Below are 18,695 nucleotides of genomic sequence, written 5' to 3' on the forward strand. Positions count from 1 at the left end.
TATTTTCATGGCAAAGAGGGACTTTGCATTTATTTGCAATTCATCTGATCACTCTTCATAACATTCTGGAGTATATGCAAATTGCCATCATAAAAACTGAGGCAACAGACTTTGTGAAAATTAATATTTGTGTCATTCTCAAAACCTTTAGCCAGTACTGTGCAGCTTATGTTTAACCACCTAAATACAGGGCACATTCACCTGTATCCTGCCCAGGCCATTTTTCAGCTTTCAGCGCTGTCACACTTTGAATGACAATTGTGTGGTCATGCTACACTGTACCCATATGAATTTTCTTTCATTTTCTTCACAAAAATAGAGCTTTCTTTTGGTGGTATTCACTGCTGGGTTTTTATTTTTTACAAAAAAAAAAAGACTGAAAATTAAAAAAAATAAAATATACGTTTTTCAATCGTTTCTTACATAGTTACATAGTAGGTTGAAAAAAGACACAAGTTCATCAAGTCCAACGTATGTGTGTTATTTTATAAAGGTATTACATTGTATATCCCTGTATGTTGTGGTTATTCAGGTATTTATCTAATAGTTTTGTGAAATTGTCAATGCTCTTCGCTGATACCACCACCTGTGGAAGAAAATTCCACATCCTTGCTGCTCTTACAGTAAAGAACCATCTACGCAGTTTAAGGTAAAACTGCTTTTCTTCTAATTTTAGTGGATGGCCGTGTGTCATTAAATTCCCTTTCACAGAAAAGCTTTATCCCTAATGGTTCACTAGTATATTATTTGTACATTGAAATCCTATCCCCTCTTCTCCGGAGGGAATAAGTTCAGTGTAACTTTCCTCATAACTAATATCCACCAGACCCTTTATTTGTTTTCTTGCCCTTCTCTGGACTCTCTCCTGTTCCAGCACATCTTTCCTGAGGACTGGTGCCCAGAACTGGACAGCATACTTGTAGAGTGGGAGAATTATTGTTTTATCTCTGGAGTTAATCCCCCTTTTAATGCATGCCAATATTCTGTTTGGTTTGCTTGCAGCAGCTTGACATTGCATGCCATTGCTGAGCCTATCATCTGCTAGGACCCCCAGGTCCTTTTCCATCCTAGATTCCCCTAGAGCAGGGGTGCCTGCGGCCCCTTCCGATATGGCCCACCCTGACTTGCTCTGAGATGGCGGGTTGGCAAGCCCAGATCATGGGTTCCCGACCCGCCATCTCCGAGAATCAGTGCGAACAACGGAACCGCCGCTAAAGGAAGCAGAGCCAATGCTTCCTGTATAGCTCTGGCTCCTTCACAGGTGGAGTGATACCAAATGTACTCCCTCTGTGACAGGAAGCATCGGCTCTGCTCACTACTGCATCCGCATGCTTCCTGTGATATCAGGCAGCAGCCAGCAGTGCCAGTACCAGATAATTAAAATCCCCCATTATAATGACACTTCCCAATCTTGCCGCTAATCCAAATTGTGATAGGAGGTCCGCTTCCTCCCTCTGGTTAGGGGGCCTATAGCATGCTCCCAGTATTACTTTCCCCTTAGTTTCCTCCCTTTGTAGCTCTACCCATAAGGATTCAACCTCCTCCCTTCCTCTGTAGTGATGTCATCTCTCACATTCACTTGCACATCCATTTTTGATATACAGGCATACCCCCTCCCCTTTTTTTACCCACTCTATCCCTACAATATAGGGAATACCCTTAAATGGTTTCCAGCCAATCATGAGAGCTGTTGAACCCCAAGTCTCTGTAATTCCTACAAAATCAAAATCCTCCTCGTACAACAGTAGCTTTAGTTTTCCCATCTTGTCCGCCAGACTCCTAGCACTGGTGAACATGCCACGTAGTTTGGACTGGTCGCATACTATCTCCTGATTGGGTGCTCTGGGGTTGCAAATAGGACTTGTCACTATACTTACCTCTGGTTTAGGTTCTTTAGTCAACCTACCACGAATGCCCCCAATACTACCCTCTGGAATATGTTCCACGCTGACTATCTCTACCTCTGGACCCTCCCCCGTCGCCTAGTTTTAAAGCTCCTCTAACTTTTCACCCTCATTCATGCCCAGCAGATTTGCACCTTCCTCATTTAGGTGCGCACACACTGTCAGTGTGAGGCGATGAGAGCCGATTACCGACACTTCCATGTTAACATGTGACTGGCTGTGATTGGACACAGCCGATGACATGGTTAAAGAGCTGCATCATCCTCTCTTTACAGAGACCGTCATATGACGTCGTCCCAGGCGTCATATGACAGTGGGACAGCAGCAAGTGGTTAAACCATAAAAAGTGCTCTGTCTGTGTGTGTGTGTATGCATGTATAAGTATATATGTGTGTGTGTAATATATACAGTGCAGCTGATGAGGCTGCACTGATGAGGTGGCACTGAGAGGCAGCACTTATGGGAACTGATGAGGAGGCACTAATATGCCACAATGATGGGCAGCACTGGTGGGCACTGATAGGCGTTACGGATAGGCAGCACTGATTGACATTGATGGGAAGCCCTGATAAGCAGCACTGAAAGCCAGCAATGACTGGCATCACTAATGGGCACTGATTGCTGGCACTGGTGGCACTTTATTGTAATCAGGGCACTGATGATTATTGCCCTGATTACCTGTCTTGCCATCCCCTTCGAGGTGATGCTGTTGATCGGCTCTCCTCTCCACACACTCTGTCAGTGTTAGATGATGAGAGCCGATTACCGGCCATTCCGTGTTTACATGTGACTGGCTGTGATTGGACACAGCCAATCACATGGTTAAAGAGCCGCGCCATCCTCTCTTTACAGAAACCAACACATGAAGTGGTCTCAGACGTCATATGATGGTGGGCGGGCAGCAAGTCGTTAAACCATAAAAAGTGCTGTGTGTATGTATGTATGTATAAGTAAGTATGTGTTTGTGTGTGTGTGTGATACCCCGTAATGAATATGTGAAAGACATTTTTTGTTAATCTTTGCAAATAAAAAAAAAAATGAAAAACAAAATCCCATGTACATAAGTATTCACAGCCTTTGCCATGACACTCAAATTTGAGCTCAGGCCCATCCTGTTTCCACTAATCATCTTTGAGATGTTTCTACAACTTGATTGGAGTCCACTTGTGGTAAATTCAGTTGATTGGACATGATTTGGAAAGTCACACACCTGTCTATATAAGGTCCCACAGTTAACAGTGCATGTAAGAGCACAAACCAAGCCATGAAGTGCAAGGAATTGTCTGTAGAGCTCCAAGAAAGGATTGCATGGAGGCACAGATCTGGGGAAGGGCACAGTAACATTTCTGAAGCATTGAAGATCCCAATGAGCGCAGTGGCCTCCGTCATCCATAGATGGAAGAAGTTTGGAACCACCAGGACTCTTCCTAGAGTGGGCCACCCGGCCAAACTGAGTGACCGGGGGAGAAGGGTCACTCTGACAGAGCTCCAGCATTTCTATATGGAGAGAGGAGAACCTTCCAGAAGAACAACCATCTCTGCAGCACTTCACCAATTAGGCCTGTGTGGTTGAGTGACCAGATGGAAGCCACTCCTCAGTAAAAGGCACATGACAGCCCACCTAGAGTTTGCCAAAAGGCACCTGAAGGACTCTCAGACCATGACAATCAAAATTCTCTGGTCTGATGAAACAGAGATTGAACTTTTTGGCCTGAATGGCAAGTGTCATCATGTATGGAGGAAACCAGGCACCACTCATCACCTAGCCAATACCATCCCTACAGTGAAGCATGGTGGTGGCAGCATCATGCTGTGGGGATGTTTGTCAGCGGCAGGAACTGGGAGACTAGTCAGAATCAAGGGAAAGATGAATGCAGCAATGTACAGAGACATCCTTGATGAAAACCTGCTCTGGACCTCAGACTGGGGCAAAGGTTCATCTTCCAAACAGGACAACGACCCTAAGCAAACAGCCAAGATAAAAAAACAGTGGCTATGGGACAACTCTGTGAATGTCCTTGAGTGGCCCAGCCAGAGCCCAGACTTGAACCCGATTGAACATCTCTGGAGAGATCTGAAAATGGCTGTGCACCGACGCTCCCTATCCAAGCTGATGGAGCTCGAAAGGTCCTGCAAAGAAGAATGGGGAAACTGCCCAAAAATAGCCAAGCCAAGCTTGTAGCATCATTCTCAAAGACTTGAGGCTGTAATTGGTGCCAAAGGTGCTTCAACAAAGTATTGCGCAAAGGCTAATGCTTTTATGTACATGGGATTTTTTTTATTTTTAATACATTTTCTAAAGATTTCAAACAACCTTCTTTTACATTGTCATTATGGGGTATTGTTTGTAGAATTTTGAGAACATTAATACATTGAATCAATTTTGGAATAAGGCTGTAACATAGCAAAATGTGGAAAAAGTGAAGTGCTGTGACTACTTTCCAGATGCACTGTATATGTGTGTATGTGTGTATATGTATGTATATATATATATATATATATATATATTTAGATTTTTCAATTGTAATTGCAAGTATTTTTTTTTTTTTTTTATAGTGGTGCCCCGTGTGTGGAGTTTCGTTTTAATTGATGCACATTACCAGTGATCAATGAAAATTCCATTGAAATGTTCATTTGATACATTTTCTCATGCAGTAGTACAATTGATTGAAGAAAGATAAAGTATGTTTGATCACGCCACAGACATTACAACCACACCAAAAACAAAAGAAAACAATTTAATCTATTCTGCTCCTCTTTGATTTGATAAAACACAGTTTGAATGTGATGTAGAAAAATAACAGCATATGTTTTAGTTTTTCATGGATTTATTCAGGCTGTAGAAATAATCAGATTATCAGATGATTCGACTTAAATTGTCATATTTGGCCTGATAAAAGCCAGCACTGTGACAAATTCCAGCACAAATTACCACATTGGGGTGTATTGGGTTTTTGGAAGTGCTTGTAATCATATTCAAAATATCTCCCATCTTTCAGCTATTAATTCAGTCTCTTTTTGTTAAAAAAATCTCATTACATGAATCAGGAAAAATGTTAGACTGGAATTATACTGTATCTGAGCACCACAAGCCAAAAACGCTGTTTAATTATTTTGTAATATCCAAAGCAAACTCCTCCATCCATCCATGTCTCCATGCTTTATTTTGCTGAGAAATCACTTTGAAAAACAACCCCTAGCATTTCTGGCCGAGCAAATGATTCATGTAGCATTTATCTGGAATTTATCTGCCTTTAGCTCAGGCATGAGGGTGTGCTTAGCTGAGAAAACCCCTCCTCTCCTCCCCTCCTAAAGACTACTGGGATGTATTTTATCCTTTGCTTAGGCATGCAAACCAGGAAGTAACTGAAGATATGTTCAAAAAATATTTAAAACAAGTAAATATGACATACTTTCCTATCTATTTACTAATGCTAGCAGCATAAGAATTCAAAATAATCAATGTTGATTGAGAGAGTGAAGTTCTACTTTAACTGCTTGCCGACCAGCTGGCACAATATGGCTCGGCTGCGCGAATCGCCATCATGTTAAGTCGCTTCTAGATTTGGTGCATGCCCTCTGCTCGCCCACGGAGCCAATGTGAGTGCCCAGGGGTCGTGATCACTGCCGGGCTCCCGCAATTGCGCGGGGCACACGGGAACTGGGATCTGTGTGTGTAAACCCGGTTCTCTGAGGGGAGAAGAGATTGATCTTCTGTTCATACAGAGTATAAACAGCGATCTGTCATCTCCCCTACATAGTCCCCTCCCCCTTCAGTTAGAACACACAATAGGGAACACATTAACCTCTTGATCGTCCCCTAGTGGTTAAAACCTTCGCTGGCCGTGACATTTTTACAGTAATCAATGCATTTTTATAGCACTGATCGCTGTAAAAATGCCAATGGTCCCAAAAATGTGTCAGAATTGTCCGACGTGTCCACCACAATGTTGATCGATGCCAATACCAGTAAAAACAAATGTATACTAAAAATTCCATAAATCTATCCCCTATTTTGTAGACGCTATAACTTTTGCACCAACCAATCAATATACACTTATTGCGATTTATTTATTAATTTTTTTGACCAAAAATATGTAGAATACATATCAGCCTAAACTGAGGATGAAAATATTTTTTTTTTTTTTTTTTTTTTATATATATTTTTGGGGGATATTTATTATAGCAAAAAGTTTTAAAAAATTGCAGTTTTTTTCAAAATTGTCGCACTTTTTTTGTTTATAGCGCAAAAATAAAAACTACAGAGGTGATCAAATACCACTAAAATGATGTTTATAATTCTAGTAACTACTAACGTTTTGCCATATGTACGCCAAGCTCATTGTTTGTATTTCTTTGTCCTGTATTCTTTTTCTTCCTTTTTAATAAACATATATTAAACAAACAAACAAAAAAAAAATACCACCAAAACAAAGCTCTATTTGTGGGGGGGGGGGGGGGGGGGAAAGATGTAATTTTGTTTGGGTGCAACGTTGGATGACCGCACAATTCTCAGTTAAAGCAACGCAGTGCCGAATTGCAAAAGTGCTCTGGTCAGTGAGGGGGTAAAATCTTCCGGGGCTGAAAAGGTTAAGGAAGTGTAGCCATCTCACTGCAGTGGACAGATCCATCACCAATCAGGGTAAGATAGGTAGAAAAAGTAATTTTTTTAGACCCTTGTTGGTTTTCTCAGCTGAGAAATGTTTGCGCTGATATCGGTTGGGATGGAAGATATGAGTGTACACATTTTCCTATTTGCAGCTCTAGAACGACTGCTTGCATTGCAGCCTAGGTTGATCACCCATATCTTTATTTATTTATTACAGGTACTTCTATAGCGCCGTCAATTTACGGAGCACTTTACATATGTATTGTACATTCACAACAGTCCCTGCCCTCATGGAGCTTACAGTGTAATATCTTTGGACTTGACCTTCATCACCAGGACACCTATAGATAAGAAAAAGATATCTTAAATTTCACTAATTAGAGTAGCTGTCCTTTAATAAATATCCCCACCTCACAAAGTTTAGCCCGCATGGTATAAAACCTTCCTCCCCATTATGGTGATGTTCCCTCTGACAACGTCCCTGCTGGCTCCTGTTCATACAGCACACGTGTCACATTTATTTCTATGGGTATAAGCCATACTTTGAGGGACTGCTAGAGCCCTCCATGAGTACAGCTTACTTATTGGAATGAATTGAGCCACAGGGGTTTGCCAGTGGAAAGATTGCTGGATTCAGGAGAAAGGTAAGCATTAAGCCTTGTATACACAATGAGAATATTGGTTGAATGATCGTCCTTTTTTTTTTTTTTTTTTTGGCATGCTAGTCTAATATGAAAAATGATGAGGTTACTAAACTTACGAAAAATTCTCATACTAAAGAATACAACTTCAAGTGTGATGTACAGTATTGTATTGTGATGCATTCTTTCATTTCCAAGCATGCGTGGACTTGCTTTTACAATTTAGATGAATATTGTACTGATTAAAACGAAAATCGTACAAGAAAATCGTTGTGTTTGTCACTTCGTATAATTTCAGATGAACTGTTGTGATCTCAAAAGCTGCGTACTAACAATCAGATAATTATACGATCGCTTCGTAAGCTGTATTTTTCGTCCAATTTTCTGATGATGTGTACTAGGCTTTACTCTAGGTGGGCTGCACAGAGTGGAATGATGGGATTTACTGAATTAGAGCTTCACTAATGGTCCTTTTCTAATGGTCCTTTTCTAATGGTCCTTTTCTAATGGTCCTTTTCTAATGGTCCTTTTCTTTAGTCCTCCCCCTACTATTTTCTGCCTAGTTCATCAGGGAATGCTGTGCTTGAGGCAGCATTTTGTGTAGATGACTGGTCACCTTAGCGGGCTATCGGTGCACAGGGTGACCAGTAGCCATTTCGATTGAGTATAGATCTGTTTGTCTTTCCCAAGTTTGTTTGAATTTACTTATGCCACGTACACACGATCGGAATTCTCGTCAGAAAAAGCTCTGATGGTTTTCCCGACGGAATTCGGCTCAAGCTTTCCTGCCTACACCAAATTCCGATCGTTTATAACGTGGTGACATACAACATGTACGATGGGACTAGAAACAGGAAGTTCAATAGCCAGTAGCCAATAGCTTCTGTCTCGTAGCTGAATCTGAGCATGCGTGATTTTTGACATGTCAGAATTGCATACACACGATCAGAATTTCCGATAGAAAGTTTTTCCGTCAGGAAAATTCAGAACATGCTATCAGTTTTTGGCTGGGGTAAATTCGGACAGCTAAATTCCGATGGAGCATACACACGGTCGCATTTTTTCCGATGAAAAGCTCTCTTCTGTCTTTTTCTGTCCGGAATTCCGACCGTGTGTACGCAGCATTAGTGTTGTTTGACTACCTCTACTAGAGGTTTTTTCCAAGCATCAGCTATGGTAAAATAATACTTTCTTTAGTTTTGAACTTTCCTCTCACTAGTTTGAGGTCATGCTCCTATGTTCTTGATCTTGGCTTCATATTGAAAATACTGCCCTCCTGAACCTTATTCACACCCTTCATGCAATCAAAGAGGTTGTCCTATTACGTTCCTACACTCTCTCCTAATATGTTTTATCCCCCAGACCTTTCACCATTTTTGTTGCCTGTTTCCGGACTAGATATATCTTTTTGAAAGTGAAATCTCCAGAACTGGACACCGTATTCTAAATGAGGTCAAACCAGCTATCGATATGGTGGAACCAGGACCACCTTTCTCTTGCTGGTGACCCCTCTCATGATAACTTATTTATATAGGGAACTCTTTTATATACACTGCAGTGACGGGCAGTTAGCACAGGGCCCACTAGAGGACATTGGGCCCTCAGGCCACCCTCATGAAGTCTGTTCTGATTAAGACATTCACACCAGTGCCCCGCTGGAGGTCATATTGTAGGGCTCTGGCGGTGCTCATCCTGTTCCTCCTTGCACAAAGGAGCAGATACTGATCCTGCTGATGGGTTAGGCTGCTTTCACACTGCAGCGGGAGCAGCGTCGGCGGTAAAGTGCCGCTATTTTTAGCGGCGCTTTAGCGGCGGTGTGCGGGCGCTAGCGGGGTGGTTTTAACCCCCGCTAGCGGCCGAAAAGGGGTTAAACCCGCCCGCAAAGCGCCGCTGCAGCGGCGCTTTGCCGGCGGTATTGCCGCGGTGTCCCATTGATTTCAATGGGTAGGAGCGGTTTAGGAGCGGTGAATACACCGCTCCTTCACCGCTGCAAAGATGCGGCTAGCAGGACTTTTTTCACCGTCCTGCCAGCGCATCGCTCCAGTGTGAAAGCCCTCCGGCTTTCACACTGGAGTTAAAGGGGCCGGTTTTTTTCAGGCGTTACACAGGCGCTATTTTTAGCGCTGTAACGCCTGAATACCGCCCCAGTGTGAAAGCAGCCTTAAGGACCTTCTATGGCCCTGTCCAGCCCTCCTAGAGCAACTGCCTGTCTCCTGAAATCTCCTCCATGCTCTTGAGACTGTGCTGGGAGACACAGCAAACCTTCTGGCAATGGCACGTATTCATGTGCCATTCTGGAGGAGTTGGACTGCCTGTGCAACCTCTATAGTGTCCAGGTATCGCCTCATGCTACCAGTAGTGACACTGAAATTTATTTTCCCTGCTCATCTTTTCTAGCCAAATGCAAAACTAGTGACAAACTGTCAGGCCGCGTACACACGGGCGGATTGTCTGGCCAACTAAGTTCGTCAGACAATCCGACAGACAGTCCGTTCAAAATTTGCATGAACGGACTTGACCACACACGATGAGCAGACAGTCCGCTGAAAGCGTGCGCGATGACGTGTACAGCACGCACGACGGGACTAGAAAAACAACGTCCAATACACTGCAATGCAACCTTCGGCCGTGTAAATCCTTTCTGAGCATGCGCCATACTTAGTCCGTTCAACTTGCCTACTCACGAGCGGACTGTCTGCTGAAACCAAGTTTGGACGGACAAAACCAAGTTTGAACGGACTGTCTTACGGAAATTCCGTAAGACTTTGTTCGTCAGATTGTCCGCTGAAAAAGTCCGCTGAAGCCCACACACGAACGGATTGTCCGCTGAAACACGGTTCAGCGGACTAAGTTGGACAGACAATCCGCCCGTGTGTACGCGGCCTCAGAAAAGATGAGCAGGGAAAAAAAATGTCAGTGGCCTCCACCTGTAAAACCATTCCTGTTTTGGTGGTCGTCTCATTGTTGCCCATCTAGAGCACCTGTTGTTAATTTCATTAACACCAAAGCAGCTGAAACTGATTGACAACCCCACTCTGCTACTTAACTGACCAGATCAATATCCAGGAGTTTAATAGACTTGATGCTATACTCTGATTAAAAGGTGTTCCTTTAATTTTTTTGAGCAGTGTGTGTATATATAGGATTGTCCTCCCGCTGGTGATCCCTCTGTTGATAACAAAAGATCTATGTAAAGCCGGCCATAGACAGTGCGATTTTCTTTCTTGCAACCTTAGGTTGTAGGAAAGAAAATCGCTTGATTCCCCCATCAACACAGTAAGTGTCGATAAAGGAATCCCTCCTGTGGAGCTATTGTACTCTCCTGGTGGGGGGGGGGCCATCTTGGCTAAAGCCGCCGGCAATTATCACATGAAAAATCCGTCAGGCTGGTTGTACCCAAGTTGATCGATTAATGATCTGGGGTACAAACACGGTTCGAATTTCAGCCGGTCCCTGCTGATCTGATTGAGATTTGAACTGTCTATGGCTGGCTTTAGGGAATCAGGACCTCTTTCGTCCTGCTGGTGACCCTCTTGTGGTAACTAAAGATCCATTTAGAAGATTCAGCATCTCCTTCCTCCCGCTGGTGAATTTTTCTACCAGTAGTGATAACTAAAGATCTCTGTAGAGGCACCAGGACCTCTTCCTGGTGATCCCTCTAGTGATAACCACAGATCTATATAAAGCCCCATACACACTATCAGATTTTCTGCTGATTTTTGTCTTCAGATTTACCAAAATTATATAATATGAGGTCAAACCTTAGGAGTTTCAATTTGTATGCAATCAGGCAGGCCCTTCACTACATGGTTTTGGTAAATCTGAAGGAAAAACTCAGCAGAAAAATGGATAGTGTGTATGGGGCTTAAGAGAAACAGGACCTCCCTCCTGGTGGTGACCCCTATATTCATGCACCCCAGAAGTGCTTAGCCAACTGGCAGGCTGCAGTGTTTGTTCATTTTGCAATCATCTAAAATAAGCACTCACACTTTGAAGAAGAATTTTTCTTTGGAGGAGCAAGATGAGTAAAACGATAAATGGTGGGTTTTCTAGAGGAGTTGGGAGGAAGTTTAGGAAGAAGCAAAAAAACTTTCTCAGAAATTGGCTTCAGGTGACTCAATATGTAAGCCTATGGGCAGTTTTGGTCTTTATGATACAGTTTATACCTGTAATATTGATTGTATCCCCGAAGTCGTTCTACTGTGCTGGCCCTGAAACTGTTTCTGTTTTGATTATTCTACATAAAGAACACCTTTGTGGGTTGAACCACGGAGAGCCTTTTGTTGTGTTAAGTGTCTAATCTATAGAATCGGAATACTGTGCAAATATCGCTTGTTCCCTGCAATCTACATGTAAACTAAGCTTTGTCATCCTGTATGAAGAAGGTGAGAAGAACAGCAGGAATTGTCATGTGAACATTCCCGCAAGGAGCCTCAGGAATTTTTTTTTTATGAAGAACTTGAAAGAGCAAATAGTGTAATATTTGCTGTAGACAAAGTGATTTTTTGTTGTCTATTGTGACTGTTTGGAACTTTCTTTTGTTATCGTTGTTGGCTTTACAGAATCAGAACTTTAATGCATTCCCTATCCTATGGTGTTCTTTTAAAGCCCTTGTTCTTGTTTTTTTTTTTTTTTTTTGCACATTTTGTGGCATTCTCCAGCATTAGTCAAATGTGTGCATTTATCGAAAGTCACTGGTTGTTGTGTGGACACCAAAGTGCTAAATCATAAAAACTGCACGCTGCACTGATCTTCATTTCCTATTTAAATCCGCTAACTGGTCTCATTCAAAAGACGTGTAAGAGCGTAAGGCTCGGTTCACACCAGACGCGGCACGACTTGCCACGCCGTGACCTGACAAGTCGCCCCCGTTCTGTACTACAGAACCATTCTAATAGGAGCGACTCGAGTCGCTCCGACTTAGAAAAAAGGTTCCTATACTACTTTTGCGGCGACCTCGGGCGACTTGCATTGACTTCTATACAGAAGTCGTTTTGCAAGTCGCCGCTGAGGTCGCGGCAGGTCGCGGCGCGGCAAGTCGTGCCGTGTCTGGTGTGAACCGAGCCTAACTGGCGTGCTAAAATGCTTGATTTTGATGTAAATGTAGCTGTTTGCATTGTTTTTTATTACTATGTCTGGAAATAAAAATTATATTTTTTCAAAGTCAAGTATGGAATCCGTTTCAGGACCCTAATCAAGTTTTTATTACAGTCTGTTCTCCAGTTAAGGGCTCATTGACACTAGTGGCTGTGCACTAAGCTGTGGTAAACGCATGTGAGTAATGTACGGGTGTGCATTTTGTTGTTACAAAGCATCACACTGCTTATTAAACCAGCCATAGATGATTTGAATCTTGGCCAGTTTATCAAAGAACTGATCGAGATTCTAACCAGATATGGGCAGGCTAAATGTTCTCAAGTTGATCGATCAACTTGGGTTCAACCACCCTGCTGGATTTTACATGCAATTATCACTAGTGGCTGGTATAGCCGCTAGCAATAATCATTGTGCTCTCCTTGCCAGAGACCCCCCCCCTCCCAACCCCTGCGCCACGAGAACACAATGGCTCTGCAGGAGGGATTCCCCTGTTAACAAGAGAAAGAAATTCGCTCTGTCTATGGATTGCCTTATTTTTTAAGGGCTGGTTTACACCAGAATGCAGTGTGGGAACCCTGCGTTCTGTTGCATGTTTCCTGCACTGCATTTAAAAACGCACTGCCCTTGCAATCTGCAGCAAGTGTCAGTGCAAAGTTACTGATATCCCAAATGCAGGTCGTAATAGCAGTGCCTTTACAGAATTACCATGCAATCCAGTTGCAGCGTATTTCTAAAAGTAGTGCATGTACTACTTTTGCTGCGGTTTGGCACGATATTAGCCAATTCAAATGAACGGGCTGCAATCGAGCTGCACCCGCATTGCATGTGAAACGCATGGTGCATTCCTGTGCGATTCATGGTGTGAACCGGCCCTTAACACTATTGGAAGGTCACAAAATTACATTTCATTTAACTGTATGCATGAGATGTGGTGTCGTGTGTTGTGCTGTGTAAAAATGCACACATGATGGATTTTGTATGCAGTGCACACCACTGCACATGTATGGTGCAACAGGTCATAGAATCAACTGCTGATTTACTTGGTGTGGAGGCTGACCAATCAGCTGCGACAACGAGCTTAGCTGTGCTTACTGCTTGCATCATCAAGTCTCTCTGTGGTTCTAAAGTTTGCCAAATATCAATTCATGTGTGGCTGTCCCAGGTAAAACAGAAGTCAATCATTAGATCAACGTTTGTCGAATTGGATCGACTTCTGTAGAATGGGAATGTTGGGAAAACCTTTGTCGAACTGCAGCCACTGACCAGTGTACTTGACAGTGAGGAGTCCCGCTGTTAAAGAAGAACTCCATCTTTCCACACACTTTACATAGTTCATTTGGGCCAAGTTGGCCCCAATGAACTACTGTATGTCCCTCGCTAACCTGTGAGGCCGCTGGATGTGTGGAATAAACTGTATGCAGCTGCGGCTTCATACAGCACACCGCACTCTGTTCCGGGTGTGAGCCGACATTTCCTGTCTCATACCCGGAACACAGAAGTGTCAGCCACTCAGAGCAAGCGGCGTATTCTATCAATGAATACAAAGCTTCCTCCTATTGGCTGAGTCAGAGGTTGTATTCCTCTATGTATTCACCAATAGAATTAGTGAGGGATATAGTTTGTTTCGACCAGTTTGTAATGTGTGTTAAAAGATGGAGTTTTTCCTTAAGCCTGCCATAGATGGATCGAATCTCAGCCGGTTTGGCAGGGACTTGCCATAATTCGATCCATCTATGGGCAGGCTGGTTGTCCTGAAGTCAATCCATGGATGGACTTCAGGACAACCAGGCTGTTGGATTTTATTCCATGTGATCACTGTCTGCAGTTTTAGCCGCCAGCAGTGATCCTTATGTCCTGCTGGCATAGAAGACTCCCTGCTGGCAGAACACAATAGCGCTGCGGGAGGGATTCTCCCATCAACACCAACGGCGTTAATGGGGAAACTGAGCAAATGTTTTTCCTTCCACCACAGGAAATTGCATAATCTATGGGCTACTTTGAATAAAATTTCCTGGCAGGGGGATTCCTCCATCTGCCTGGTTTGTGGAGGATGGAGGAATCCATTTTTTTTTTTTTTCTACTCATCCCACTGGCAGAATGAAAAAACAACAACCCCCCCTACAGTCTGGCTTCTGCCCACAGCATTCTACTGAATCTGCCCTGCTAAAACTCAGCAATGACCTACTAACTGCTAAAACCAATGGGCACTACTCCATACTCATACTTTTAGACCTCTCTGCTGCCTTTGACACAGTTGGCCACCTGCTCCTCCTCAGCAAATTACGCTTCCTTGGCCTCCGCAATTCTGCTTTATCCTGGTTTTCCTCCTACCTATCTCAACGCACTTTCAGTGTCACTTCAACTCCATCTCCTCCTCTCCCCTTCCTCTCTCGGTTGGGGTACCCCAAGGTTCTGTCCTTGGGCCCCTCCTATTCTCGCTCTATACCTCTTCCCTGGGCCAGTTGATAACCTCCCATGGTTTCTAATACCACCTCTATGCCAACGACACCCAGATCTATCTCTCCACTCTTCAACTCACCCCCTCGATCTCCTTACAGATCTTAAACTTATTGAATGACATATCAGTATGGATGTCACACCACTTCCTCAAACTCAATCTTTCTAAAACGGAGCTTGTTATATTTCCTCCTTCACGATCCCCCCAGTGACTTCACCATTAATATCAACAACATAACCATTGATCCCTCCACACATGCCAGGGTCCTGGGTGTAATCCTTGACTCTGACCTCTCCTTCAGCCCCCATATCCAATCACTGGCTAAATTCTGCCGCCTTCACCTCCGCAATATCTCCAGAATTGGACCCTTCCTGACTAATGACACCACAAAGCAACTCGTTCACTCCTTGATTATTTCCTACCTTGACTACTGCAACTCTCTCCTTAATGGCCTACCCTTAAGTAGGCTATCCCCCTTCAGTCTATTATGAATGCTGCTGCTAGACTAATACACCTCACTAATCGATTCCTGACTGCTGCCCCTCTCTGCCAATCCCTTCACTGGTTTCCCCTACCCCACCGTGTAAAATTCAAAATGCTAACCATAACATACAAAACCATCCACAACATCGCCCCCATCTACATCACCAACCTCATTGGCAGATATCACCCAAATCGTCCTCTCCGTTCCTCCCAGGACCTCCTGCTTTCTAGCTCCCTTGTTACCTCCTCTCATGCTCGCCTTCAAGACTTCTCCAGAGCCTCTCCCATCCTCTAGAACTCCCTGCCCCAGTCTGTCCGATCGGCCCCTACCCTGTCCACCTGAAAACTCATTTATTCAGGGAAGCCTATCCCACACCCACCTAACAACTGTCCCCGAGCCACCCTCATCAAATCACTCTCTGCAGCTATTACCTTTTGTACCACCACCCCCTCCTTTAGAATGTAAGCTCTACGAGCAGGGCCCATCTGTACCTTTTGTATTGTACTGTAATTGTGTTGCCCCCCCGTATACATTGTAAAGCTCTGCGTAAACTGTTGGCGCTATATAAATCGTGTATAATAATAATAATAATGTGTTGGCATCCTCCTACATTTTCTGTTTTGCCCTTCGTTTTACTTCAAACATTTAGAGAATTACTTTATGAAGCCTTATTGTCTTATGTTTTACTTATTTGTGCTTTTTTTGTATGTTTTTCCCAACAGTAAAAGCCAGAACTGGCCAGCTAGCCAAGGTCAAGTGGGTTGTCAGTATTGTTTTTTACGTGCTACAGGTAAGTTACAGTTTGTTTTTAATAATTTTTATTAAGCAGAAATTGATGCAAGTTATACAAAAAGTCCATACTCCAGCTATGTACAGTCATTAGAAAATATCAAATGTGTTTGGAGCACAAATAAAATGATAAAACTGGAGTAGTCAGAATCTGGTGTAGCTGTGCATTGGTAGCCAATCAGCTACTAATTTCAGCTTGCTCAGTTAATCTTTGACATTAGAACCTGGAAGCCGATTGGTTTCTTTGCAGAGCTGCACCAGGTTTTGCACTCTCCAGTTTAAGTAAATCTCCCCCACTAGTATGTCTCTATATTAGTTTAGGTCATTCTCTGTACCAGCTTTTCTCAACAAGGGTTCCATGGAACCCAGAGGTTTCTCCAAAGATTGTTAGGAGTGGATTGATTTCTCACCAGATGGCGTTGGTATAGTTCCAGTGCTGGTGAAATGCAGTAGGGGACGGTGAAGAATCGAGAAACTTCAGTGGGAATAGAGCCAGGGACCCAGCCAACGGGTCCAACTTGTCTGTCAAGCCAGGGACCGAGCAGGCCAGTGGGGTGAAGCTTGAGAAGTATCTGGAGTGCCAAGCTAGGGACCCAGCAGAGATGCGCGGGTGACGCTTGAGGAGGATACCACTATGAAGCTTGAAGGAGCTCAACAGATTCAGTGACAGTGAATCAGTGGGCTGAAGAACTACAAGGAGTTGTTGTAGTGAAATTGAAGGAACTGTTAAAGACTGTTACCATAGGAGACAGCATTCCTACACATGCAGATGTGGCGTCTTGCTGGATGCCTTTCCCTGCATGGCTGTCCTCCTATTGAAGTCTCGGCTTCTGCCAATTAATCCTGCAACTACCTAAAGGTGTCCTGACCCTAGATCCCCCAAAAAGGGTTATTAAGAGAAATAAATGTTCCTTTCCATCCAAGAAGTGTCTGGTGCCCGATAACTTAACTACTCTACATCCACCATGCCTCACAACCCACTACATACAGAAGGATGTCAGCTATCCCTGGCCCTGTCGGTTCTCTTTAGATTAAAGGAGGCCTGGGACCTTGCTACATAAAGAAGCACTTTCCCAAGTCATCCAAGACATGAGAGATAGGCTCCACCTCCTACAGGAAACATAAGCACAGATATATTTAAAAAGGTCGCACACAGGCTGCCCCTCAGTTCTTGTGTTTCCTGCATCCTGCAAACATCAGCAGAGGAAGATAATCATCACCAGTTTGTTAAATTTTTTCATATATTTGGGGCAGGCGTATTTGAATCTCTCTCTTTCCACCTGTGTTGGGCAGGCTAGGTGGTCTGCTGCAGGTTGTCCAGGGCAGAGGATAGCATGGGAAAGTGGGCATGGCCCCTAAGATTTTTTCCCCCTTTCCTCTAGTCACCATCTCTTTTTTTAGTCAAAAATGTTTCGGAGATGTTCTCCCACCTCCTGCACCCTAGGGTGGAATGTGGGGAAGGTGAAGGGCCCAGGTTACACTCACAGTGAAACCGACCAGGAGGTCCTGGTAAAGGAGCCCCTGGACGACGTAATCGATTACGAAACGCGTGATCCCCATAACGGGGGATCACGGGCATCTGGTAAGAAGTAATTCCCTCTAAACTTGGTGGTGGATTCAGCACGTTTTTATTAGCAGTTGGAGTCATCACTGCACATAAAGATGGACTTTATTGATTAAGATTTAAGCATCGGTGGATTATTCGCAGATGGACTTTATTGTTTTTCTTCGTATTTCATTTATGTTTCAATGGCATTTATTAAAGTTTACGGTACAGAACAATATGCTCATTATACATTTTGTACAGTATGTATAGTCACAAGAGAATCATAGTTTGGTCTCTTAACATAACAACAAACAGAGCATAAGAAAAAGAGATCTATTCACCTGCCTGGACAGTGTACTTTAAGTCCATGGGAGGTGAACCTTCTAGTTATTATAACAAGGTAGTCCGTATATGTGACTCCTGAAATAGGGGCCCTTTAACCTCATGCTATTTTCAGTTGGCCCGGCCCCTCCCCCACAGGGAAGAGCCCACCCCCATTACACTAATGGGGGGGGGGGTCAAGCATCTCCCACATGCGGGCGGGGCCCCAACCAACTTCAGTTCTCCCTATATGGGCCCTTATAGTCTATAACTCTGCATAGAATTGGTACTTTAATGAGCATATGAATTTTAACAGAGTAAGGTAGAAATCGTAATTTTTGCTGCAATAAATATGAAGGTAAGTAATCGCCTTTGGGAATTTGAAGCTTCCATTACCCTATCGCCCAGAAGTGCTTGTTTGGCAGATTTGGTTAAATTTATCTGGGTAAGGGTATTCACAAAATTGTAGACCCTGATCCAGAATCTTCTGACCTTGGGGCATGTCCACCATATATGATAGGTAGTTCCATCCTGACCACAACCGCTAAAACACTTGGGGGTAGCTCCATGTACAAAGGTGGCCAGTCTGACCGGCACCATATACCATCGTAATAACACCTTGTAATTAGCTTCTATTATCAAGGTATTTATAAGTGATCTGGACGCTGATTCTGACATAGCATGCCATTTTTCTAGGTCAAGGGTTTCCAGGAGATCCTTCTCCCACTGGAGCATATAACTTTTGTCAGTGCATTCATCAATAATGTATATATGGCCTCCATGTTTATCATAGCTATTACATAAGTGCTCCATAGGGGTCAGGGCCACCAGGTCACCCCCACAAGC

The 18,695-nt window shown here is 43.6% G+C and overlaps 1 protein-coding gene across 1 annotated transcript in view; it reads left to right on the forward strand.

Annotated features, from left to right (window-relative positions):
• Positions 1–18,695, forward strand: part of GET1 (guided entry of tail-anchored proteins factor 1) — an 81,700-nt gene that overhangs the window by 26,957 nt on the left and 36,048 nt on the right. The window contains exon 3 of the mRNA XM_077479866.1: positions 15,916–15,983. Coding sequence (XP_077335992.1) covers positions 15,916–15,983 — 68 coding nt within the window. The remainder of the gene's footprint in view (positions 1–15,915; positions 15,984–18,695) is intronic.

Source organism: Lithobates pipiens, unplaced genomic scaffold (genome assembly GCF_037356315.1).
Source record: "Lithobates pipiens isolate NorthernLeopardFrog02 unplaced genomic scaffold, aLitPip1_a1.2 Scaffold_16, whole genome shotgun sequence".
NCBI lineage: Eukaryota > Metazoa > Chordata > Amphibia > Anura > Ranidae > Lithobates > Lithobates pipiens.